The sequence below is a fragment of the Rhinoderma darwinii genome, chromosome 9 (assembly GCF_050947455.1).
Source record: "Rhinoderma darwinii isolate aRhiDar2 chromosome 9, aRhiDar2.hap1, whole genome shotgun sequence".
Classification (NCBI taxonomy): Eukaryota; Metazoa; Chordata; class Amphibia; order Anura; family Rhinodermatidae; genus Rhinoderma; species Rhinoderma darwinii.
In genome coordinates this window covers 26,450,228-26,477,257 of record NC_134695.1, presented here as the reverse complement: position 1 = coordinate 26,477,257, position 27,030 = coordinate 26,450,228, and the positions used below count along the sequence as shown (strand labels likewise).

The following is a 27,030-nucleotide window of genomic DNA, read 5'->3' as shown; positions in this document are numbered from 1 at the left end:
TCTACCATACAAACATTGAATACTTTATTAGAAATAGCAAAAAAATATACTGCCCATCCAGACCTAAAATAACGCACCATTAAAAACATAAGGCTCTGTTCACATCTGCGTTGGTGTCCCGTTCTGACATTCCGTCGGAACTTGACGAAATGCTCTAATATATACATCCGGGTTCAGCACACTGTAACAATAGCCACCACGTCACCTCAAAATCAAATCTAATGCAAAGCAGCTCCAGAATCCCCTGCATCCTTTCTCCTACGCCTTCATCTCCCACTCTATCGTCTATAACGTCACCCCCCAGCTCCTCCTACTCCAGGTAACGTGAACGTGAAGCAGCCGTCCTCTGACACTTTCCAGACATTGGACAGAGGAGCGATGACGTCAAGGAAGGAAGCCTCGCCCGTAAACATTGCTCCATAGCGCTGATTGGTCGCGCGGAAGTGACGTCCGTCTGTGATTGGCCTCGCCCTGTCACGAGGTTTCCTCCTCCTGTGATTGGATGCTGCTTCAGTCTGCTCTGCTCTCTGCGACATGTCGGAGCGCTCTGTGTCAACGGGGCCCTTGGGGGCCACGGTTACAGGACCGCCAGGGGGCTACAGCCTTGGTGGTGACATGCCCATTACTGGGCCCACCCCGACAGCGGGAGGTCCGGTCCGCATGAACTTGTACGCGACCTGGGAGACAGACCGAGGCAGCGCGGCCTGCGTACCCAGGTATGACGTAAGCACGTATGATGATGTCATTCACATCTGCAGCTGAGGTCTTGTTCACACCGCGCAAAAAAACCCGACATGTTAACGTGTCAAATACGCTTGTGTTTTTGTAAAGCGCTATTTAAACTTCAGGCGTTTTTGCCGCGTTTTCATTGTGTTTTCTGACACGTTATGTGCCTAAGGACTCCCATTGACTATGGCAACAATGTGCGTTTACAGTGCGCTTTATGCTCCAAAGAATTGCCATGACGCTTCTTTTTTACGTGATGCGGTTTAAACATGCATGCACGTTCATAAAAATCCAGTCGTATGCACTAACGGCGCGCTTCTCTATTGATGTCAATGGGAAGCTAAAATCGTGCTTCTCTGTGTATTTAACACGCCGAAAGACGCGTCAAATGCACGCCGTGTGAACAGGGCCTTATAATGTGGGGGTTGTAAGTGAAGTGGCGTTATGTGGTGCACTAAGGATAATGTTACATGACGGTGTAAAAGCTGCAGCGCCCATGGGGAGTCCCATGCGACCTTGAGTGTGTCACAGAAATTGGTTGGAAGTATTGCATAAATGGAAGAATGCATTTCACGATTTTCTCCATAGGGAATTCTAGAAAGTGCTTTGTGACCTTCATGCAACTTTGTCTCTGTGTAGCTTTTGTCATTGTGTGTCCAGATCTGCGCTCGTCATGTACACAAGTGTGTAAGACGTCTGCTGATAATTACGTCAGAAGGTTCAAGATCAGATCACATCGAGTGCGCAGACATTACATGCTGTGTAGGGTGTTTGCCAGTGAGCGCGCTTTGTATATTTGTTGTACATGTAGGTGGTCCCTGGGGACTGTATACAGCATGTGATCTATGTGTGTGTCCAGTCTATAGAGACTCACGGCCTGTATATAATCATTCCTACCCGGGGATCTCGGCTATGCAGCAGCCGGGGATGTTTACTCAGCGTGCACCTTACACACGGACTGAATGTTTAGACGACGGCTCTCTCCCCCAAACCCCAAATAAACAATGCTCAGATCAGCCAATAAGCCGTAAGTAGAGCGGGCCAGAGACCGCCTGAATTCCACACTAAGGCCGGGTTCCCACGGGGCGGATATGCTTCTTAAAAATCAGAAAGTCGTTCATACTTACCCGCTCCTCTGACATCCGCTCTGGCCTCCCCGGAGGTGACATTGCAGGCCATGTGACGCTGCAGCCTGTGATTGGCTGCAGCGGTCACATGGGATGCAACGTCATCCCGGGTGGCTGGACCTCAGGAAGAAGGAGAGCGTTTTCGGTAAGTATGTTTTTTGTTTTTTTTCGTAGTTGCGATTTTTGCAGCAAAATCGCTGCAAATTCGCCGCAAAAGTCTCAACACTTGGCATTCTGTTGCGGGTTTTGCAACCCCCATTTAATTCAATGGGGAGAACCCGCAAAAGAAAATCAACAAAAACGCAGCATAAATTGGCAGGCTGCAGAATTTAATTCCTCAACGCAGGTCAATTTATTAACGTTTTTTTCCGTAGCGTGGCCATGAGATTTTCTGAATCTCACCCACTTTGCTGCTACTGTAAATGCTGCAAAATTTCCGTACACCATTCGATTTTGGAAATTCCGCAGCGTTTACGCTACGTGGGAACCCGGCCTTGGGGTAGGAACACACTAGGCGTAAACACTACGGATTTTCCGCAACAGATTCAATGTGGAAAATCTGCATCATATTAGGGTCCACACAGTTTTTTGGCGCTGTTCTTGACTTGGAAACCGCTCCGGAAATCGCGTCAAACACATCTGAAAACGCCTCTTATTGATTTCAATGGCAGATGGAGGCGTTTTTTTCCTGCTAGCGGAAAAAAATGCTTGCGGGGAAAAAGAAGCATCATGCCCTTTCCTCAGGCGTCTACGTCTCTGACCTGCCATTGACATCAATGGGAGGCAGAAAAAGCGGTTCTCGCAGCTTTTTTTGCCCGCGGCGGCCGAAAAAATGCCACAGAAATCGTGGCAAAGAGAGCGCAGGCAGGTTAAATTCTGCCTCAAAATTCCTGAAGGAATTTTGAGGTGTAATTTTCTGCTTGCAAAAAACTCTGTGTGAACTAGGCCTTTTACAGTAGCAGCTGTGTGGGTGAGATTTCAATAAATCTTCTCCCCACACAGAGGAAAAAAGCCGCCAAAAAACGCACATAAATTGACCTGCGGTGCGGTTTCTTCCGCTGCAGCATGTCAATTAATGCTGTGGAATCGCTGCTTTTCTGTTGCGGGATTTCCCCATTCAATGGGTGCATAAACCCGCAACAAAGTGGTGTGTGTCGTGGCATTTATGGCGGAATCATAGCGAAAAGTAAGAAAAAAATTAAAAAAAAGTTATACTTACCCAGAGTTCCCTGCTTCTCCAGTCTAGCCTCCTGGGATGATGTTTCATCCCATGTGACCAATGCAGCCAATCACAGGCTGCAGCGGTGACATGGCCTGCAACATCATTCCACCAGGCCGGACTACACGAAGAGAAGAGAGAGGGTAAGTATCAACCTTTTTTTGTATTTTTTCGGCGATTCTTTCCACAGCGGAAATTCCGCCAGAAAAACGCACCACAGCGTGGTGCGGTTTTCCAGGCGCCATTCCCTGCGGTGTTCAGGGCAGATACGCTGCGCAGCTTGACGCAGCGTATCCACCCTGAACACGCTGTGTGTTCTCCTACCTTTAGGAGACTCCTCTACCTACGTTTCAGGATCACCTTGGATCAGCTCCCTTAACATGTTTATCCCCAGGGCATAGCTATGATCAGATGTATCTCCTCTGAGCTCTAACTAACCACTGCTTAACACGCTTTAACATTGCAGCGATACAATTTGCGTAGGGGGTGTCCTCGAGTAAGTCACTAATTTTCTTGAAGGTGGTTATGCATAGAAATTATGTTATATTTTCTTAGGTCCCATTGACATAAATGAATAGGGTGGGAGAGTATTTATAGGCATACAGAGGGATCCGCCACCTGGGCATAGCGCTACCTGAAGCCCAGGGGGAAGCTCCTAACTTTACTGTCCATATACGGACAATAACGTCAGCGGCTACTCTAATTCCGGTGTCCCCCGGCTGATCTCTACCTGATGCTCTTCACACTTCCGGTTATTAGTCGGGACTTGTGGTTTCTGCGCGCTTATTACACCACAAGTCCCGTCGTGCACTGCTTTCCTCCTCTTACCGTGTCTCCCCGCCCCCTATTCTGGGATTGGATGCTGTTGAAAAGGACTAGCTCACTACTGCTGTAACGTCATAGCGCCAGCCCCCTCGTGGTCACATGATGCACTGATGACACTGGAGGGAGAGCTCAAGTAAACCCAATGACACACTGACCCTGCTACAGCTAGCGGTCGTGTGACTTCATGATGCTCCGACACTACTGAAAGGGGATCACGTGGTCATGTGTCGGAGCGTCATCACTATGACACGAACTACAGAACTTCCGGTGTCGGTGGTGGCTTATGAAAATGAGTGAAACGGAGCCGGACTGGTAAGTAGGGTCAATTTCTAGTTTTAATCAAATAGGCAATGATTTTTTTTGTGCCTGGATAACCCCTTTGATCCCTGTAATTTTTCAAAAAAATTCAGCTTAAAACTAGATTTTTGGTCTCTTCAGTTCTGGTGATTTTGTGAAGATATTTTCATGTAGATATAGAGGAAAGTGACACGTACTAAGAATGTAGAGATGAGCATCACATTACAACTCCCCACATATGGAAAGAAAGTTCTCCAGGTGGCGTATACATACGGTGCACGCAGTGTCGAGCTGCAGCCTTTCCAGCTTCACTATACCAGAAACGAGTGCTGCGGTTTTTCTGCTTTGTCATGTATGCCCATCTTGAACTTGAGGTGATATGTGCTTAATTTTCAAAAAAATTAGAAATTACGCTTTGACAAAAATGCATGATGATGCCTACGTGTATCAAGTGCTGCGGGTATCTTTACATGAGTTGTTTTTTGTGCCGTTTTTTTCAGCAATCTCGGAAATCGTGGCAAAACTGCTCTATTTTTTATTTTTTGCAAAACCGTTTTGGTGTTACCGTGATTGCGCAAAAAAAACAAAACACCACTAAAAACAACTCTTGTAAACATACCCTTAGTGGCATTTTGACAAGGTGCGAGGTGTGTATTTAAGAAAATATATATATTGGGAATTTTGCATTTTATAATTCAGCTTTTATTTGTATACGTCAACAGAGTGAAGATGTTCCGGATAACGGCGGTTAACCCTTGGCAGTGAAAGGGTTAACCCGTCCAAAGTCTTCGCTTATAGTCCACTCTATAGTAGTGGTAAACCGCTAATGCTATGTTCACATCATGCTGGGGCGATACGTCGGGGTATACCTCCGACGTATGCCACTGCATAGTCATAGTGGCATACATCGGCTATTGGTCATAATGTAAAATTAAAACGTATACCCCGTGGTATCCATTTTTTTTTATGGTGGCCCATAGCATAGGGAAGTGCAGTCTGCTGTACTTTCCTTTATGGTAAAAACAAAAAGGTATGCCAGCACATACTACTCCTACAGAGGCCAAAGGGTCAATCTTGGTTCCCTCAGGTGAATCGGTGCTTTTGGCTACGTTCGGCGGATGCGCCTGGAGCTTTCTTGGCCAATAGACCGAACTTATTTACTCAATGTGACGAGAACAGAGCCTAAACTAACAATATATCGGTCAATGTCCAAATGTTTCTGGACCTGACTGTATCTATGACATTTCAGAAACTCTAGATCCAGATTCAACTGAATTTCTACTTTAATGTAATCCGCTCACTCACATATTGACCGTACATCTGTGGTCCCTAAAATCTTGACAAGGGACTGTATTAGCATTCAATGCACATTACAAAGTTTTATAATATGTTCTGCTCACAAGGTGGTCACCATCCGCCCCAGCCGCGATACATTTTGCGTTTTGTAATTTAGAATCTAACATACATTCTTGTGAATTGATCTTTCTGACTCAAATCTATTCTCACCCCAGGCTGTTCTCTCTGACGTTGCGAAAACTGATAATGCTGAAGGATCTGGATAAAGATTTACCATCAGTAGTTATTGCTGTGAAGCTGCAGGTAATATGACCATTTTATCAATGATGTGTGCGAGCTAGACCGTAAAATAAGCCTGTAGGGTGTTCCCGGTACCCACTTATGTATATATTTTAAGCACATAATGTTATGTAATGCAACTGTATTTGTATTAGGAGAACAGGTTATTTTCTATAGAGCACTATATATTTTGTATGGACGGGACTCGGTGAGGGCACATTAGCGTCAGAAGTCAGTTGTGGCGTGCGGCACCTAAAAAAAAAAAAATGGGAGGAGCCTAGTCTTTAAAAAAAATCTTTTAAAAATTTTTTTTTTATAGTGACAGTTGGCGAGTGATGGAGGAGCGAGACAGAGTGATGTGTGTGGGATAAGAAGGAGAGGGACACAGATGTCAGTACAGAGTGGGTGCATTTGCCGAGCGGGGCATGAGCCACTGTTGGATAGCCGGGCAGGGCGAGTGCTGCCAGATTGGATAGCCGGGCAGGGCGAGTGCTGCCAGATTGGATAGCCGGGCAGGGCGAGAGCTGCCAGATTGGATAGCCGGGCAGGGCGAGAGCTGCCAGATTGGATAGCCGGGCAGGGCGAGAGCTGCCAGATTGGATAGCCGGGCAGGGCGAGAGCTGCCAGATTGGATAGCCGGGCAGGGCGAGAGCTGCCAGTTGAGATTGCCAGGTAGGGAGCAAGCCACCAAGTGACTGATCCACCCAAAAATATAAATACAGTTGAGTCCCATTAATATTACCACCTCCTGCTTTCGACGTCGGCAGCGCGTAGCCCATGAAGGAAGTGATGTGTCGTGGGCTGGCTTGGTGGGTATATAAGGTGTACCGATAGGCTGTCTGAACACATATCACTTGTTGTTGCCATGGGTAAATGGGGTGGTTTATCAGCGGTGCAAAAAGAGATGATTATTGGCTTTCTGGCTAAGGGTGGCCGTATTTCTTAAACAGCGGAGTTTGTGAACTGTTTGCGTGCTGATGTGGTGAAAGTGTATCATGAGTGGAAAAATGGCACCATTGGGAATAACCGACATGGAAACTGCAGAGCAAGCACCACGTGCCATTGATGTGAGAGGTGAACGTCTGCTGTGAAGGTGTGCAAGGGCCGAACGACACGCTACAGTGGAGCTGCTCACCATGAAAATCAATCGGGGTTACCAGACGTGTGTCTAATACAGTTCAGGGAACCCTACTGCATATGGGGCTCCGAAGCAGACAGATGGTCACTGCTCCTATGCTAACAAAGGTGCATAGAACAGATGGACGTTGGCGTGTCAGGGGAGAAACAACATAGAACAAACTACCTGTAACCATTGCTGGAAGAACACAAGCTAGTGGCAGCAGGGTTATGGTCTGGGGAATTTTTTCATGGCATTCTCTGGGTCACTCATCCATGTGGTAGCCACTCTGAACCGATTTGGGTATGAATCCATGGTTGCAGATCAAATCCACCCATTCATGCGGTTTGTCTTCCCTGGGGCAGATGGAATCTTCCAGCAAGATAATGTGACATGTCACACGGCCAGAAATGTCTGACACTGGTTGGAAGAGCACGACCAGGACTTCCAAGTACTTTCCTGGTCCCCTAATTCACCACATTTGTACCCAATTGAGCATCTGTGGGATCACCTTGATCGTCTGGTTCACTCTATGGATCCTCCCCCACGCACCCTCCAACAAATGGGGGATGCACTAAAGTTCGCATGGCTCCAGATACCTGAGACAATCTACCAGCACCTTATTGTGTCACTCCCAGCCCATCTAGCTGCTGTCCGTGCCGCTGTCCGTGCCGTGTCCGTGTCATGTTGTGAGATAGATGTGTATGTACAGGCAGCCTCTCTTTCTTCCTGCTCCCACCCCCTCACACAGTCTTTTTGCAGCGCTGGTCTTTGTAATCTCAGTGAGAAGCTTCTATGAATGAGTGCAGAGATTCTGAACAGTTGACAGCTCAGTAGCCAGGTATAGGGTGAACGAGGTGTCTGAATCGTGGATAAAGAGATCTTTTTATTTAATAAGACTTATTCGGGCCGGTTCACATCAGCATTGGCTTTCCTTTCAGGGGTTCCGTCTGAGGTTTCCGTCGGGTGAACCCCTCAACGGAAAGTCAAACGGAAACCTTAGCTTCCGTTTGCATCACCATTGATATCAATGGTGACGGCACCATTGCTAATGGTTTCCATGTGTCACCATTCCGGCAGGTTTCCGTTTTTTTCGACGGAATCAATAGCGCAGTCGACTCAGACGGAACCCCTGAACGGAAAACCATCGCTGATATAAACCGGCCCTTACAAAGCTTTTTATCTTTGCATACATTATTTATGGTAAAAAATATAAACAATATTTATGTTTTAAAGGGGCTGCCCCAATCAGCTGATGACCAGGGCAGCTTTCGTATGAACGTAACTTGGAGTTTCAAGGTGTTACAAATCTGATTATCTGAACACAGTTTGGTACTAGTGTTTAGAAGTATAGGTAATGTTACATAGAGGCCTATAATAATAATATCTAGATCTGATATTTATTTTTTTATTTCTAAAGTTGATTTAAGTGATAAAAAATACCTTACTGTATAGAATAGTTTGGAAGAAAGTCTGGCTTTTGTTCTTTTTAATGATGATTTATTTGTTTTTTTCTAAAGGGCTCAAAACGAATTTTGCGTTCCAATGAAATCTCTCTCCCAACTAGTGGTGTTTCAGAGACTGAACTACAGCTTACGTTCTCACTGCAGGTGACTTTTGGAAGCTTTATTTTTCCATTGTAGAATGCTTATTGCATTTATTTTATTCTAGATTTCCTTTTTTGCAACTTATTCTGTGCACGGTATTTTCCTGTGGAAAAACAGCCATTGTTTATCTTGTAGTATACCTGGTTTGTGACTGGAACACACAATACTGGTTTATTGCCGGCCTGAAAAGATTTTTACCATTAACAGAATAAGCCATGACAGTATTATGTTATTACGTCATTGTGTGTATATAAGTTTAGTCTGCTGTTCTTTTTCTTCTTAGTATCCACACTTTTTGAAGAGAAATGCAAATCGCTTACAAATCATGTTACAGCGGAGAAAGAGATACAAGAACCGTACCATCCTGGGTTATAAAAGCCTGGCTGTAGGAGTTATAAATATGGCAGAGGTAAGACAGCCATATAGATGTATAAGTGGAAATAAACATTTACTTTTAAAGGATAGTATAGAATGGGCTCTAAGTGAGCATCTCCGGTGGATGATATTACGTACTGACGTGTTGTATATGAATTTTCCCAGCAATTATATATAGACCCATTAAAGGGTTATTCACACCACAGACATTTAATCTATCACAACTGACACAAATTGCTGTAGAGAGGTATGTTTAACCCCTTCGATTCTGTGGTTAATAGCAAACACGGCATCGAAGTGGTTAGAACTCCATAAGCACCCCTGGGAAGCACAGATGGATGGTATGGCAAAAAAAATTAAGGAACTGCAACGCATTTCAACCCTGTACCAGGGTCTTCATCATGCCTGATGAAGACCCTGTTACAGTGTTGAAACACATTTGTGTTCTTTCATTCTTTACCTAACCCCTTTTTGCATGGGGTTTTAATAAATTCTAAATTCTCATTCTACGAAAATCAAGCTGCCTTTATTGAAATGTCATATATGTGGACATAAAATGCAGTTTGGGCAGACTGTAGGGCTTAGATGGACGCTTATTGGGTATTTGTCTCCAGTGGCACAAGCTGGGTACAACATATTTGAGCTTGCTCTTATTGGGCTTGGTGGACTAAGTGGCTTGTGAAATAAGTGGAGTTAATAAACCAGAGTGAAAAAGAGGAGTTAAAGTCCCTGTAAGTATTCTTCTTCTTTTCTTTTGCTTTTTGAATTGTTCACAGTTTTTTTGTAACTGGGATAATGGATAACAAGATTGGAGGTTTTCTTCAGCGCATAGTTTGCCATATGTATGCACGACTGGAGCCGGAGTTCCAGGGTGAATACCTCTGTGGTAGATGTGAGCATGTTGTTCACCTGGAAGCTCGCATTAGAGATCTGGAGGAGCAAAATGCAACACTGAGGGCGATAGACCATATTGAGCGGAAATAATATGGGAAGCGGGGGGAGGGGGGAGAAGGCGAGCTGGTATAATGCTAGATTAAAACATAACTTTTAATAAGTATAAATAAAATGTGAAAGAGTACCCAGGGATAAATTATATAACCCTGAAGATAATAGGTTGGGTGTCCCCTTTATTAGCCAACCTAAAGAGAATCTAAAGATCAGACACTTATATTGATAGACGTAGCCCTGATGTAAATCACATAAGTGAAAAAATTGAAGTGGGGGGAGAAAAAACACCCACATGAGAGAAAGAAGTGTAAGATCAATGAGAAAAAGATAGCCCGACTGTAAAAGGTATAATGTACCATTGACGGCTAGCGTGAGCGGTCCCTTAAAGGGAATGTGTCGCTAGAGAAATATTTTTTTTTTTTTTAGTTAAACTGTTAGTATATAAATGATTACACATTGTTCTAATTTTTTTTAATTTTTTCACAAGTCAGGAAATATTATAAATTAGATTCTAATTTATAACATTTCCATGTGCTGGTCACTAGAGGGAGCAATACCCAAAATTGCAGCATTGGCATGTGGTAAAGCAACCTCATTGCTTTATGCTGCAAAATTGGAGAAGACACACTCGCTCTAGCATCCTCAAACAATCCCCCCTAGTGCCAGGAGAAAGGAGGGGGTTGAATGTTCAAACCTCCTACACTGTGTGCCGTCATTTTTTGAGCGAATGCACAGTGTAGGAGGATTAGATACAGTGATAATCACACAGTATAACACGACCATACACACACATCACATACACAAATATAACTTACATGCTCCTGCCACCGCCGCTGCCTCCGCTCCCTCTGCTCCTAGTCCTTGCTTCTGAACATATGGACGGAAGCCGCGACCGGAAGTAGTCATCTTACTGTCCGGCCGCGGCTTCCGGTCCACATGAAAATGGCGCCAAATGTCGCTCTGCCGAAGACCTTCCTTTTGGACTGTGTGGGAGCGGCACATGCGCCGTTTCCACACAGACAGCGTACACTATAGTGAATGGAACGGCTCTGTATGTGTCGGCTATAGTGAATGAAACATCTCTGTATGTGTCATAGAGAAGTAAAAGACACACATAGTATAGTAAGCGCATTGTTGTAGCACGGCAATATTATACTTTGAGTATTAGCAATTGTGTGCAAAACAATGGCTGAGCATCACACTCTCTCCCTTAATAATCCAGTTAGAGAACGTGCTGTTTGATGGCTGTGTAACCGCACAGCTGACTCAATGTTTATGTTGTTGTCAGAGCGGCATTTATTACTGCCGCTAGGCTCAGCCACACGTTGTATTCAATGAACTGGGTATAAAGGTGCCCCCAAATGCTCTGATTTATGAGCGTGTTGCCTGTCAGCTGTGTTGTTACACAGCCGACGGAAATGTTTGTAGTAGCTCAGTGTAAGCGGTATATAGTACTGCCGCTTCACTGAACTAAATCATAGGTCCGGTCTCTGGTTAAGTGGACCGAGTGGGGGAGACGCTGACCGAGATAATTAGTAGTCCAGCGTGAGTGGCATAAGTTGATGCTGCTCCGCTGGGCTACACTGTCAGTCCGGTCACTGGATTCAGTAGACCGGATGGAAGAAGGCTAGGTCTGGAGTATCCCTCAGTACAAACTGTCCCTACCTAAGCAGCCGGGCTCGTCCTGACGCGCGTTTCGCCGAGTGTATCGGCTTCTTCTAAATGTTTAAACTGATTTTTCAACAATATTAGGTATTCAATATATATTTAATATCCAGGATTCATAACCTTAATATCAGTCACCTATTATTCCCTTTTTGAGTTTCGGTGTTTTGATGTCCAATATCTTTATACTTTATACATATCTAAATAATTAAATATAGAATTATGCTGGTATCAAACCGTCTTTAAATATATCCTTTAAAAAGATTAAAAGGTTAATAACTACTAAAAGTACCTACCTATTTAAGTACAATAAAATATAAATAGACTTTCACTACTGTCTAACTGACCATTTACAAGTATCTTATATGCAAGAAATTGAACCAGTTAAAGGGAATCTGTCGCTAGAAATTATAAAAAATTTTTTTAGTTCTCTATGGGGTTGTATGTGCCATATTCCATCTCTTTATGTGTCGTTAATCGACACATACAGAGATGAAAAAAAAATGGCAGCCCCCATAGAGAAGTAAAAATATATTAAAAAGCAAAAAATCAGAACACAATTAAATAAAATTTTTGTTAATATTATATTAAAAGCAATATAATAAAAAAAATCATGACACCTTCCCTTTAAGGGTGCATTGATCTCCTCGCTTCCAATGCGTTTCTTGCAGGAAGACCATATGAGGTCTAAATTTGTGTAAGGCCTTATTTACACGAACGTGTCCGTTTTGCGTGCATAAAAAACACAGCGTTTTTCCTGCGTTACAGTTCTGTGTGGCATCAGTGTACGGCGCGCGTCTGCGTTTTTTACACTCGTATTTCACTCGTTTTCTACGTCCGCAAAAAAACCTGAAGGAGGTGTTTTTCTTTTACACATCATTTCTTTAGCAACTGTTGCGTGAATCACGGACTGCACACGGATGTGCTGTCCGTGATTTTCACGCACCCATTGACTTCAATGGGTGTGTGATGCACAAGAATAGGACATGTCGTGAGTTACACGCAGCGGACGCACACTGCATGAAAAACACTGAATGTCTAAATGGACCCATTGAATTGCATAGGTCCGTGTGACGTCCGTTGTTTTAACGTGCGTAATACGGAGGTGAAATACGCTCGTGTGAATCGGGCCTAAGGCCTGATTCACACGAGCGTTCCGCATCTCGGACATGAAAAAAAGGTGCATCCGTGCTCTGTGCTGCGGGATGCGATATCACTCATCCCCCATAGACTAGAGTCTATGGAGAGATGCGTGAAGTGTGAAAAACTAGGAAAGGTCCTATTTTCTCACGGACCCTTCACTCGCTCGTGTGAATAAGGCCTAAGTGTTGGAGAACTCTCTTTTCGCTTAATCGAGGTATTCAGGCCCGCTACATTCCAAGACCGTAATCTAAGATCTAGCTGTGTTGTGGTTGTGTGTCCATGTGCGTGGTGGATAGCCATTAACCTACAAGGGAAAAACTTAAAGTTAATACATGTGTACGACCTGAGATGTCTGTCCTAGTCAGCCAACTCCTCCGGTCGCAAAGGAAAGAAAGGTGACTAGTGCATAATCCTAGGAAAATGCTTAAGGGGGGAGCAAAAAAACAACCAACATATTGGAACTGTGACAATAACGTAATGTAATTTAGTGGACATCATGTCGTCCAGCAATTGTAGCAAGCGATGAAGCGCACGGTCAGTCCATAGAGCGCTCTTTGTATATGAAAATCAGCCTTCCGGGAGGAAGTGACTTTTAGCTCTTGACGGGTCATCGAACAAGAAGGTGCGGCCTTCCAAGGTCACCCGCAGTCTGGCCGGGTACTGTAGTTGGAACCTGATGTTCGTCTCCACTAGATGTTTGCAGACATCAGAGAAAGCATTCCTCTTAAGAGCCACAAACGCTGAAAAGTTTTGAAATATTAGTATTTTGTGACTTCTTACTTCCAGATTTCTTTTTTTCCTGTAGTTCTAAAGGATTCGCTTCTTGGTGAGAATGTGGAAGAATTTGGCAATTGTAGGGCGGGGTCTGTTCCTATGGTTGTCCGGTTCTTTGCCTAGTCGGTGGGCCCGCTCAATGGGAGGCATTGGGTGATCAGTGGGTAAACCGATGGCTTGCATGAGGTCCTGTGATAGAAAGGAGAACGGGTCATCTCCCTTGACTGACTCAGGAATACCAATAAAGGGCAAGTTGCTTCTTCTGTTTCTATTCTCAAGGTCCTCCTGTCAGGGCAAACTTCCTTTTCCCTGTTATTGCACACCGAATAGCCACCTCTGTAAATTGGAAACTGAGGGCATGCATGGAAGATATGTACCAAACAGACGAATGGTGGTAGACATCCTCCCTCTGTGAAGTAGGAAGTAAGAACTGAACTTTTATTGAACAAAGAAAGAAACACAATCTCCTCCCTAGAGATGTGGGACGTGCTTAAGCCCCATTGGCTCTATTCAGCTGTAAGTCCATCTGTACACTCCTCTTGCATTCCAGGGGCGGTGTTTCTCATACAGACTCCATTGCTCCATAGATTAGATTTCTTTGTGTGATATACTGAGATATATATATATATATATATATATATATATATATATATATATATATATATATATATATATATATATATATATATATATATGTAAGGATAATATTTTTGCAAACAATATACATGGTAATGATCCCTGATAGTCCCCCCTAAAAATATTATTACTCTATCCCTGAGTCTTACCTAGCAACCTACTACTAACCACTCGAGCCAGGCGGGTAGGGGTTTTGGATTTCTTCACCAGCTTGAGACGAGCTACTCCTTATGAGTAACCCCCCTTTGTACCTGGACTTCCAAGGTTTCGGAGTGGTCCTAACTTTCCCTATTCTCCTCAGGATACAGGATGGTTGTCTTGGTATAATCTACAAACCGCTGCTGGTTGTAATATATATAATTAATCAAGTCTACATTTTATTAATGGTAATAATTGTCGCACTGTCACTTACTGTCCTAATGGGACTTTTACCCCTGTAGACACAACAGGTCATGGGCAGCATCTTCCCCAAACCTAAAGACACCCGGGTAACATAACCTCCGGGCTCTCATTGCTGCCATGTACTTCTTACATATGAGTGACAACAACCAGTGACTTTCACCTCACACCTCCACATAAAACTCCTCAGATTGTAATTTGCAGTACCGTGGCATATTTACACACATTATAATTATAAACCTCAGACAATATAAACAATAGGGCCTCAATTAATAATATAATGCTATCACCAATCTCATGCTATCACCCTCAGGTTTTGGGTCCCATCAGTTCATTGCCAGTCCTGTACATAATCGTCCTCTTCTTCTCCTGTCTTCTGTCGAGTCAGACTGCACAGTGGTGTCCAGTGGGGGATTTATTATTATCCTCCACCTGGTCACTTACATATTAAAACACTTGATACTGCTGACGGATTCACTCAGGTCCTTGGTCTTTACTTTGATCCTGCTGATGTCATCAGGACTTGGTTTGGTCCTTCTCATCTTTCAGACACCGTCTCTCTTAGTATACGTCACCGAGCTGTACACAGCACCTCATGCTGTGAGCCTGGAGTGAGATCCCACGTAGACGGAGTAGTGGAGTTTTATTGGGACTACCACAAACCCTCCGCATCTGTCCTCTTCCTCGGGTAAGTTACTTGTCTGGGCGGCTGCTTAGAATTGTGACACTGCCGTCAGTTCATGACAAACGCGTTGTTCTGGCTTAGGCTGCGCCTGCCGCATCTCAGTGATGGAGTTCATCATATTAAAAGTCTTCTAGTTCATGTTTACTGGCACTTGCCGGGGACCCAAACCTTGTCAATTGTTAAAATAAATGCTAATCTGGTGATAACATCATCCGCATACACTATAACCGTTGTTCTAAGTATATACAATTATAATGACAGGCCCTTAAACTACATCAAACAAACACCTTCATGTGAGAAAAACTTCTCTGGTCCACTGGACAGGGCACCTAGAAGATGTGTAATTACTGGGTACATTGTATTTGAACTTAGTGTTTACACTTTCCAGCAGGATTTGTACCTTGATCTCAGCTGATTACCTGGAACATCTCCTATTCACAGAAATATACACAGATTCCACATGTTTATCTGACAATTGTCTCAAACCAATTTTTCTCCCCCTACTCTGGTTCGTTTTACCTGGGAAGGCCTCTCAAGGTCTGTTCTCTTCGTGGGAGGCGGGTATGATTAGGTTGGCACCGGTCTGCCAGGACCGTTCTGTATGCAAATCAAACAGCTCTAACAGAATTTAGCAGCAACAGCTGTAAAGCCTGGGACATACCAATTAGATCTTACCACATCGATCCTTGCAATCTTGGGGCATATGTGAGGTCATACACCATCAATGTAAGTGCCATCAAGAGTGCCTTGGGTGCTACCGGTTTACCTTCCTTTATCCGTCCACATTCTGTCAGGATCTGGTTCTCACGCCTTTTGCTCCCAGTTGGACACTTCCTGTGGAGAACAAGCTTTTCATCGCATAATCAGTAATTGATCTTAATTAGATAATTAATTTGAAGAAAAACATTAACAATGACAGATTTATGTTAAATGTTCACACTGGGCGGTAACTAAAACTGATACCTACGAACTGATTCTTCTTTATATATATATATATATATATATATATATATATATATATATATATATATAGCAACAAAAGAAAACCGCAGCACTCACTAGAAAAGATGCACAGGTGCCAAGCAATCCATCCAGATCCAAGGACTAGGTAGTATATAAAAGTAGAGATCTTGCAGCACTCAGTGGTGAAAATAAAGTGGTTTATTCAGCCAACAAACAGCGAGGTTTCTGTCCAACAATAGGACCTTTATCAAGCATGGTAACATACTGAGTGAGCATGGTATATATATATATATATATATATATATATATATATATATATAATATATATGCATGTATGTACATATACACTGCACAGAATTCTCTGCTCTAAAATTTTCTTTTCAGAACAAAAATATTTTCAGATGGGAATCTACTTGCACTGAGAAGTTATAATTTACACAAACATAATACTGCCGCATGCCTCCAATAAATAGTCCAATGCTATGGCTGGTCCAGAACTTTACATAAAACTTAACCTCCGTATTTAATATTCCCACAACACTTTTTGAATATCTTTATTAAACAAACTAACTTTGGAATAACATCTGGAGAACTGCTGACATCTTATCATTGTACAAACACCAGTTCAATACTTGGGATAACACTGTTCCCCTGTCACTTACACACAACGTCTGCAGTAGGGAAGATACAGGCCTGGCTTCAGACCACCCTGAGAACAGGTCTACACACACGAGCACATTGTCATACACTTCTACCTAGTTGTATGTTCTGCAGGCTCTGGGACGGGTAATCTGTCCGGGCTGCACTTTTCACAGGTACCTTTGCTGTTTTACCTATGTCATGCCGTGCGCACATCATGCAGGCTGCTACAAACCTAGTGGTGGCATTATTGTATCCAGGGACAAGCCAATTTACTGACACCTGGCTGCACATATCCTTGTTGTCAGTTCTGTCTTCTCTTGCTCTCTCAATTGGCTTACCCGATGATCCAATAAAGTTCCTACTACTAATGGGCCCATAATTGTGGGCGATGCCAAAAGCGTACCTAGAGTCAGGGTAAATGTCGGCCGTCTTACCTTCTGCCAGGTTACAAGCCTCAGCGAGCACCTCCAGCTCAGCTCCTTGAGATGAATGAGAAGGTGAGAGTGGTTTCTGGATGATTTACCTGGTCCCTCATATCCTGTCTTGTACATACTGTATATGATGAAGTATTTCTACATTACAAGTTTACATTAAAAACCCATGTCACATATAGATAGAACATCTCAAAGGGGTGGCGTCTTCATTCTCTAAAATAAAAACAAATGTTATACACTTCTCCACACTCATCTGACAATCCAGAACACTTTGAGAATCTCACTTTTATCAGGTTCTGTAAATACGTGATTAATACAAAAACAAATAAAAATTACTAAAATCTTTACATAAAATTAATAATGTTCAGATAATTTTCACCTCCTTCCCTACTAAATCTGTAAAGACTCAACTGTGAGTGACCTCGGCCTCTTGTGTAACTTTGCTGGAGGGGGATGGTCTCATACACATTTTGTAGATCTCCTGGAACCAAATTCATTAATTCAAAACAAACCAAATTTGTACCTGATCAGTCCCTTCACCATTCCCCCCTTTGTGGACTCTGCGAAAGTAATGTAGCAGGGTTCAAAACTACATCTCAACATAATAAGGTCGGGCACTCTATATGGGGGGGCACTAGTTTAACCCCTTGTAATACACAACAGCCTGGAACAAAAATGACTTTTTCCTGACAAAAATACATTTTATCTTTAAAATGACTTGCAACCATTTACCTGTAAAACATCTCACATTTTCCAAAATCACATTTAGGCCGCACTATATCACGCGCCTCATGTGTGAAAACAAAACAATTGTAATTAGTTATTCAATAAAAGGGAAAATATTATATCTGGTAATATTAATTACTGCAAACCAATAAACTATATACAAGAATAGGGAACAGTGGGGGCACATACATTTTCAAGACCCCGTGTCTCACAATATCTGTATTTTAATTCATTTGAATTAACATCAAAACACATTAAATCTTATCACATCATAACACATAAATATGCAGCGTAACTTTTATCGTTTTGCAGACATATCCAGCTGGCTGTAATATTTTTCTCGCTTGGTGAAGTTATGGACAACAACGCATGCGCAAAGATAAGAAACATTCCTTTACACAGAAAAAAAGAAACAGATTTTTTACCCCATACACAAAACACGAAGATTTTTTTTTTAGACATTACTGCTGTTAAAAATAAGAGCGTACAATATAGATCTAAAATCAGTGCAATATTGTAATCACTTGTCTCATCAGTCCACGCCCTATATATAAGCTTACACCAGTCTGCTTTTCACACTGCACACATCCCCCCCCCCTCCCCCACACAATCTATCACACACACACGTTAAATCAAATTCTACAGGAGGGGGTCACACACTTACTCCTCACAGCCTCTGTTCTCACAATCTTAACAATTTCAATGCCGGCAAAAATTCTCCCATACAATGAACCTCCAAGAGTCACACATCTGTAACATTGTCCAATCTGTCGGCCACTATCTCTATATTATGATGACGTGTCTGTTCACCAGTGCACAGCGTCCTGCACCCCTGGGACGGAATCTAGAATAGAAGAAAACACTGCAGCATGTGTTACTGTCAGCACTTTACTGAGGGAAATGACAAAATTAACAAGGCTATCATTTCATACTGATTTGATTGGGCCAGGCGTGACCTCATCAGGGGGTGGGGACGGCCTCTCCCACAGGAAGCACATTGCTCAGCTATGAGGGGGGTTTTGCTGCCCACAATGAGGAAACACCCAACATGAGGGACTGCCGCCATTACAGGGCGGCGGCTGGTCCTGTGGTTTCTAATGGTTATAACATACAATACCTTTCTTATTTCCAACTTCCCTTCGCTTCACCAAATCATATGAATAGGATCGTCCTTATACGGGTGATCCTGATGATTTGAATATGGACCGTAAACCATCCATTCTAACCTTCTATATCAGTGCCATTATATTTGGCGCCTGATATTTAAATAACCCCCTGAACAGTCAACGGGGCGTGTACTGCCAAGGGGGCATGTTACTATGGCTGTGACACTGTCCATACAGATATGGACAGTGTTACAGCAAAAGCGAGGAGAGAGAGAGAGAGAGTGTGTGCGCACCCACACGCTCTCTCACTCTTCAGCTTTGAAGATCAGTCTTCTGCTGAACTGGCAAGGGGGCGTGTCACTGCTACGGACAGTCTAAAGAGCTGTGGAGAGGAGAGCGCGCATGCACGCTCTCATCTCTTCAGCTCTTGTGAGAGATCAGTCTTGTACTTTTTCTGCCGAACAGGCAAGGGGGCGTGTCACTGCTACGGACAGTGTTAAAAGAGCTGGGGAGCGCTTACACTCTCCATAGCAGAGACACGCCCCCTTGCCAGTTCGGCAGAAGACTGATCTTCAAAGCTGAAGAGTGATAGAGCGTGCGCGCTGTTTATTCCATTCCAAGGCATTGATTCCTGCTTTCACTGGTAACGTGCACGTGGCCTAATGTTCAGCTTGCCTTGAGTGCTGTGTTTTCTCTATCTGTTTTGAACTTTATGTATATAAGTGTGTGTGTGTGTGTGTGTGTGTGTGTGTGTGTGTGTGTGTGTGTGTGTGTGTGTACTTGACACTAGTCGAGTTAATACATGTGTCTTGTATTCTGATCGTCTATTTTGCCACCTTTTCTTCAGGTTTTGCAGTTTCCCAGTGAAAGTGGCCTTGTCTTGTCTCTTCATAGCCATGCCAAGGATGTTTCTTTGCCTGTTGCTGAGATAAATATCCACTCACTCTCCAGTCAGCCAATTGATCACGAGGGCCCAAAAACCAAATTGTCTGGTAAGAAAATGCTATGCATTGTTTTTTATTTTATTTTTTTGTTTATTTCAAAAATAATTGTGAATAACCATTGATTTATTTACGGAAACTGGTTACACAATGACTTGTTGTAACTTGACATGCTTACATGTGTTAAGTGTACAGCGGAGGTTGCTCCATCTTTTTTTTGCTGGAAGCCATTGATCTTTCTTAAGAAAAGATTTCTGAGAGACGCCGTGGCTGGACATCCAGCGAGTTGAGACAGGCTGCTCTATGGATGTTCCCTGAGAGAAAACATGTTGGATTTCTGGTATCTGGTGCCAGAATCTGTTTCCTATAATTAGTGACCTCCTTGACAACAGCATTTCCTCAATGTTATATCCAAACCTGCCTCTGAAAATAGGATGATCAGACGGGGCAAACCCCCTACTGCACAGGTAAAGTATCCACATAATCTATTTCATGTCTCCTTTTTTATGTTTAACCCCTTCCCACAAATGGACATGATTATATGGCCGTTTTAAGGCTTGCTTACCACAAATGGGCATACAGTCACGTCCTGAAGATGAAACGGACACAAGAGCTGTGCTTGCTTCATCTTCCTCGGGTGTCGGCTGTAATATACAGCTGACATCCCGCTGCAACCGCCCAAGGCAGGACCTAATTGGCTAAGGCTATATTCACATGATAGTGAAAAAAAAGTCCATTAAAAACTGATCAACTGTCCGTTTTTCATGGCCGTTTTGCATCAGTGTTTCTAAATTTTCATCCATTGCCAGTCCGTTTATCCGTTTTTAATGGCCGTTTGACATCAGTTTTTCATGGCCGTTAAAAAAAACTGCAGAATTTCATTGGTCAGGCTTTTTTTGTCCCAGCCCCCTGAAAATACCTAAAGGAAGGTCACATGTTCACCTAGACACTATTGACAGCCTCCCTGTATATGATGCCACACACGTCCCTGTGTATGATGCCACACACGTCCCTGTGTATGATGCCACACACGTCCCTGTGTATGATGCCACACACGTCCCTGTGTATGATGCCACACACGTCCCTGTGTATGATGCCACACACGTCCCTGTGTATGATGCCACACACGTCCCTGTGTATGATGCCACACACGTCCCTGTGTATGATGCCACACACGTCCCTGTGTATGATGCCACACACGTCCCTGTGTATGATGCCACACACGTCCCTGTGTATGATGCCACACACGTCCCTGTGTATGATGCCACACACGTCCCTGTGTATGATGCCACACACCTCCCTGTAGATGATGCCACACACGTCCCCGATGTAGATGATGCCACACACGTCCCCGATGTAGATGATGCCACACACGTCCCCGATGTAGATGATGCCACACAACCCGACATGAATGCCCTACATACTCACCGATGCAGCGCTGTCTTCTTCAGGTAAGCAGCGCTCTCATCTTCACGGGATCTGCGGAAACGTGATGGCACTCACCGATGCAGCTGGCCTTCACGTGTGGTCTCTCGTCTTAACGCGATCTGCGAATGCAGAACCCGTGAAGACGAGAGACCACACCTGAAGACGAGCTGCATCGGTGAGTCATCGAGCCGCCGATACCCAGCAAGGGAACTAGTAGTTCCCTTGCCAATCACCATGTCACAGATCTGTTTTTAACGGTTGTTACGTGTATTGACAGCCGTTAAAAACAAATTCATTGACGTCTATGTGGGCCATCAGGCCGTGAAAACGGCCAAAAATAGGACATAACCCATTTTTTGACGGCCATTATTCACAGCCGTTAAAAAAACGGCCATGTGAATACACCCATAGAACATCATTGTTCTGAAAACGGCCGTGTGACGGCCGTTAAAAGAACGGCCGTCACACGGCCGTTTTTCACTGTCGTGTGATTAAGGCCGAACAGTCAGTTGAAAAATGACAGTTACAATACACTGCACTACATAAGTAGTGTATTGTATCGGGGATCAGAGGGTCAGGATTTCAAGTCCCCAAGTAAGTTTAGAAAAAAAAATATTGTTTTCGAAAAATAAATAAATACAAGTTTGAAGTAATAAAAACAATAATAGTCCTGTTTCCCTCATCAAGTCCGTTTATGATTGAAAAAACCCCAAAAAAAAAAACTATACATAAGTTTTGCAGCGCTTGGAACGGACCTGAACTATAAGAAGATCATGTTATTTTTAGCACACAGTGAACACCATAAAACAATTTTATAATTTGGTCACCTTGTCTAAAAAAAAAATAGAATAAAAAGTGATCGAAAAGTCGCAAGTACCCCAAAATGGTACCAATAAAAACGACAGTGCGTCACGCAAAAATCAATCCCTCCCACACCGATATCAACTGAAAAGTTATGGCTCTCCGAAAACTGTGACCGTAAAAACATTATTTATTTTTTTTAAAGAGTTTTTTTTATTGTGGGAAAATTTTTATTTATAGTAAAAACTTAAAAAAAAAACAATATAAATTTGGTATCGTTGTAATCTTATTGACCCACAAAATAAAGTTAACATGTTGTTTATACTGCACAGTGAACACTGTAAAAAAGAAAACAAAAATAAACAGTGCTAGGATTACTGTTTTTTGGTTTCCTCGTCTCACAAAAATGAATAGTGATAAAAAAAATCGCATGTACCCCAAAATGGAACCAATAAAAATGGCAGCTCGTTCCGCAAAACCAAGCCCTCACACAGCTCAGTCAACGGAAAAATAAAACGTTATGACAATTTTTTTTAGGTCCTAAAGTTTTTCAATAAAAACCTCACATCATCATTTGCTAGAACAAACAAGTGGACCCCGTAGATGCAGCAGAGATGAGGACACTTCAGGGCTAGTGAAGAAGTCAAAGATTATGCAAAACTGGAGCGCAGATATTTTGTACAATACCCCAAATTTACCACATAGCTGTGTCCCATGGTACATAAAGCTGGCTGTGAACATCGTACAGATGGCACTGTATAACGCTTACTTGCTATCCCGACGTGCAGGTCAGTTGGGAACATTCCTTCAGTTTTATTTATCGTGGCCTTAATAATTGGGAACTGGGGAGGGCCCAAGCATGTCTGCCCCAAAACGTCATCATCTCTGCTTGAAGTGAGGCTGCCTTATTATACCAAAGCAACACTTTCTCAGCGAAGTTCCCCAAAATGCAAACAAGGGAAGGACCCAAAAAAAGGGCAGAGTGGGTTCCAAAAAGGGTATACGAAAGGACACTATTTATCAGTGTGACATCTGCCCCAAAAAATCTGGCCTGTGCCTAAAGGATTGATTCAAAACATACCACACCAATCCATGGATTATTAATTTTATTATTAAATCATCGTATTATACTCTGATGTACTTCACCGAGCTTACATATACCCTGATGTACTCCGCACAGCTTACATATGCCCCCACATTATAAGCTGAAATACCAATAAAACCCTAAATAAAACTACCAATCAAAATCTGTGCTCCAAAAGCCAAATGGCGGTCCTTCTGAGCCTAGCAGTGTGCCCAAACAGCAGTTTATGACTACATATGGGGTATTACAGTACTGTGGAGAAACCGCTTAACAATTTATGGGTTGTGTCTCCAGTGGCACACTGCTGGTCACAACATATTGGTCACTGAAATAGCATATCTGTGGAAAAATAGCAATTTTCAATCTACAACATCCACTGTACACAAATTTCTACAAAAAAAATGCTGGGTTAAAATGCTCACAATAGCTCCCACATTAATTCCTTGAGGAATGTCGTTTTCAAAATGGGGTAATTTTTCAGGTGTTTCCACTGTACTGGTACCTTAGCGCAATGCAACATGGTGTCCAAAACTAATCTTGTAAAATTTCCACTCCAAAAAACAAATTGCGCTCCTTCCATTTAGAGCCTTGCTGTGTGTCCAAATAGCAGTTTACGACCACATATGGGATATTGCCTTACTCGCGAGAAATTGCGTAACAAATTTTGGGGTGCCTTTTCTCCTGTATTCCTTGTAAAAATGAAAAATGTTGAGCTAAAATTACATCTTAGAAAAAATGTAGATTTAAATTTTCAAGGCCCAATTCTAATAAAATCTATAAAACACCTGTGGGGTCAAAATTCTCATTACACCCCTAATTTAATTCCTTGAGGGGTTAAGTCTCAAATGGGGTCACATCTGGGGAATTTCTATTGTACTTGTACCTCAGGAAGCTCCGCAAATTCGACACGGCCCCCAGAAACCAATTTGGCAAGATCTGCACTCCAAAAGCCTAATGGCATGCCTTCCCTTCTGAGCCCTGCCATGTGTCCAAACAGCAGTTTATGACCACATATGGGGTTTTGACTTACTCTGAAAAAGTTGCTGTACAAATTTTGGGGTGCTTTTTCTCCTTTATTTGTTGAAAAAAACAAAACAATTTTCAGCTAAAGCTATGTCTTTTTGGAAAAAATTTAATTTTTCACATTCACTGCTGAATTCTACTAAAATCCATGAAACACCTTGGGAGTCAAAATGCTCACTACACCCCTAGATTAATTCCTTGTGGGGTGTAGTTTCCAAAATGGGGTCTTTTTTTAGGTGTTTCTTTTGTTATGCCACCACAAGACCTCTAATAACCTGACATGGTGGCTAAAATATATTCTAATAAAAAGAAGGCCCCAAAATCCACTAGGTTCTCCATCACTACTTTTTAAAAAGGAAAAAAAAAATGTAATTTGTAAATTTCACCTCCACTTTGCTTCAATTCATTTGAAACACCTACAAGGTTAAGAAACTTTCTAAATGCCGTTTTGAATACTTATTTAAAGCCATTTCAGAACTGAACTGGACCCCATAAAAATCGCCTTTTGAAATTTTCTTAAAAATGTGAGAAATGCTACTAAACTTATAAGCCTTATGACGTCCTAGAAAAATAAAACGACGTTCAAAAAACGATGCCAACATAAAGTAGACATATATAAATATTAATTAGTAACTATTTTCTTACAAGCAGATACATTTAAATTGAGAAAAATGCACATTTTCTAAAAATGTTTGTTTTTCACAAATAAGCAAGGAATTTATCGGCCAAATTTACCTCTGACAATTTGTCACAGGATCTCAGAATTGCTTGGATAGGTAAAAGTATTCCAAAGTTTTTAGCACATAAAGTGACACGTGTCAGATTTGAAAAATGGGGCTCTGACCTTTTTAGTCCAAAAGTGGCTGCGACGGGAAGGGGTTAAAGGGGTTTTCCGGAACCAATTTACTCAATCCTATTTAACTGCATGTCTAAAAATAATGTAATTTGTAATATACTAGCATTTGGATATAATTTTCGAACACCAAATTCCACCCCTGGTCACGTGATGCTTCTCCAATAGTGAAATCTGAACTTCCGGCACTGCTCCATACATGATCTATCACTTCCCTTTTTTTCCGTCCGGCCCATTGTACAGGAACGTCATTTCTGACGTCAGTCACTGTACACTAAGGGAAGGGGTGGACCAAATACTCTTTCTCCGGTGTCTCTGAACATGCATGGTTGCTACACTAACATGCCCAATCCTGTGCTCACAGGGCCTGCGCAGCATTTTCTCCTCTAGCACCCACTGAATTCCAGATTGCGCATGCGCCCGGGTATCTTAGCCAATCAGAAGGTCTGAACTTATTCTAAGAAATTCCCCACTTCCACCAGCCTTTGAACACCATTTGAGTCCAGCGATCAGAAATCACAGGATCGATAGACATGTTAATGATATGCAAATGATAAAAAAAATGGAAACAAAATATTCCAAACATCTTGATATATTAAGTATGAGCGCCGTGCACATAAATACATGTACTTACGCGCCTTGGCATGCTATCAATGAAGTTATTAATGGTAGTCTGAGGAATGACATCCCAGATGTGCTCGATGGGAGATCAGTCCAGAGTTTCTGCAGGCCATGGTAGCACGTTTAGGCCACGCAGGCTGCTGACAGTAGCACAAGCAACGTTTGGCTTGGCGTTGTCCTGTTGAAAAACGGCTTCTGGGACACTTTGGAGAAATGGCCGTACCACTGGTTCCACAACCAAATCAACGCTGAGCTGTTACTGAAATGAAGACTAGAGGGGTCGGGCTACACTACATATGCCACCACACACACCATATTTCTGAGAGGAGCGGTGTGACACTTCCCGGCGAAAGCCTCTTCATGGTGTTGCCCATGTGATCTCCAGACCAATCTCCGGCTTTCATTGCTTCTGAGAAAAAAGCGAGACTCATCGCTGAAGAGGATATTCCTCCATTGCCGTCTTGCTGTGCACCATGACAGCCTTTGAGAGCGGTGGCGTGTGGTCAATGGAACCTCTGTAGCTGGACGTCTAGCTCGTAGCCCAATGTTGTGCAAACGCCTTCTGATGGTTTGTGTCAACGCTAGTTGCCGCTCTAGGCTTAAGATGTGACGACCGATTTCAGAAAAGGTCACTACGTGCAGTTCTACCAATCGGATGATCCGTCCGTGCAGGGGTTTGCCTCCGCACACCTCTTGCTGTCATTCCCGTTCGTTGTTGTTGTTCTCCCAATCTCCGGGACACGCAACATTGAACTGGTGACATCTCGGCCTAGGTGCGTAGCGATCTGCCTTAGGGATAAACTAAGGTCTCTCAGTTCAAGGATTCTGTCCCTTTCAGTTTGCGACAAGTGGCAATAACTCGTCTAACCGGTGGCATCACACAATCATCCCACACCACTTGATCCGATTTTTGAGGTTTCATGTGACTACAAAACTTTGCTTTCAATCTGGCTTTTATGGCCCTCCCACATGCCACAGATTGGAGCTCGGTGCTTGAAAATTGATTATTTGCAGATCTTCGAGACTTAAGGTCCTTTGACACCGGCCGGTGCAACGAGCGCCGATCAATGCGACATTGTTGATCGGCGCTCGTTTGCTCCTGTCACACGGAGCTATGGATGGGGACGAGCAATCGTTACTGCGATCGCTCGTCCCCATACTTTATTATCATGTCGGCAGCACGTCTTCCTGTTTACACAGGGAGATGTGCTGCCGACAAAGAAAACATTTAACTTTTTTAAAATGATATGATCGGTTTGCTTGTTCATCTGCTGATCGCTGCCCTGTTTA

At 43.0% G+C, this 27,030-nt stretch overlaps 1 protein-coding gene across 3 annotated transcripts in view; it reads left to right on the top strand.

Annotated features, from left to right (window-relative positions):
- The first annotated feature begins 283 nt into the window (after positions 1-283).
- Positions 284-27,030, top strand: part of PACS1 (phosphofurin acidic cluster sorting protein 1) — a 169,750-nt gene continuing 143,003 nt past the window's right edge. For 2 of the 3 annotated variants that reach the window (XM_075837400.1, XM_075837399.1), the window contains exons 1-5: positions 285-716; positions 5,706-5,793; positions 8,407-8,496; positions 8,777-8,902; positions 19,837-19,981. In XM_075837400.1, the coding sequence (XP_075693515.1) occupies positions 535-716; positions 5,706-5,793; positions 8,407-8,496; positions 8,777-8,902; positions 19,837-19,981 (631 nt within the window). In that variant the 5' untranslated portion in view covers positions 285-534. Of the gene's footprint in view, positions 717-5,705; positions 5,794-8,406; positions 8,497-8,776; positions 8,903-19,836; positions 19,982-27,030 lie in introns of all 3 variants that reach the window. The other variant, XM_075837401.1, reaches the window with a different exon arrangement.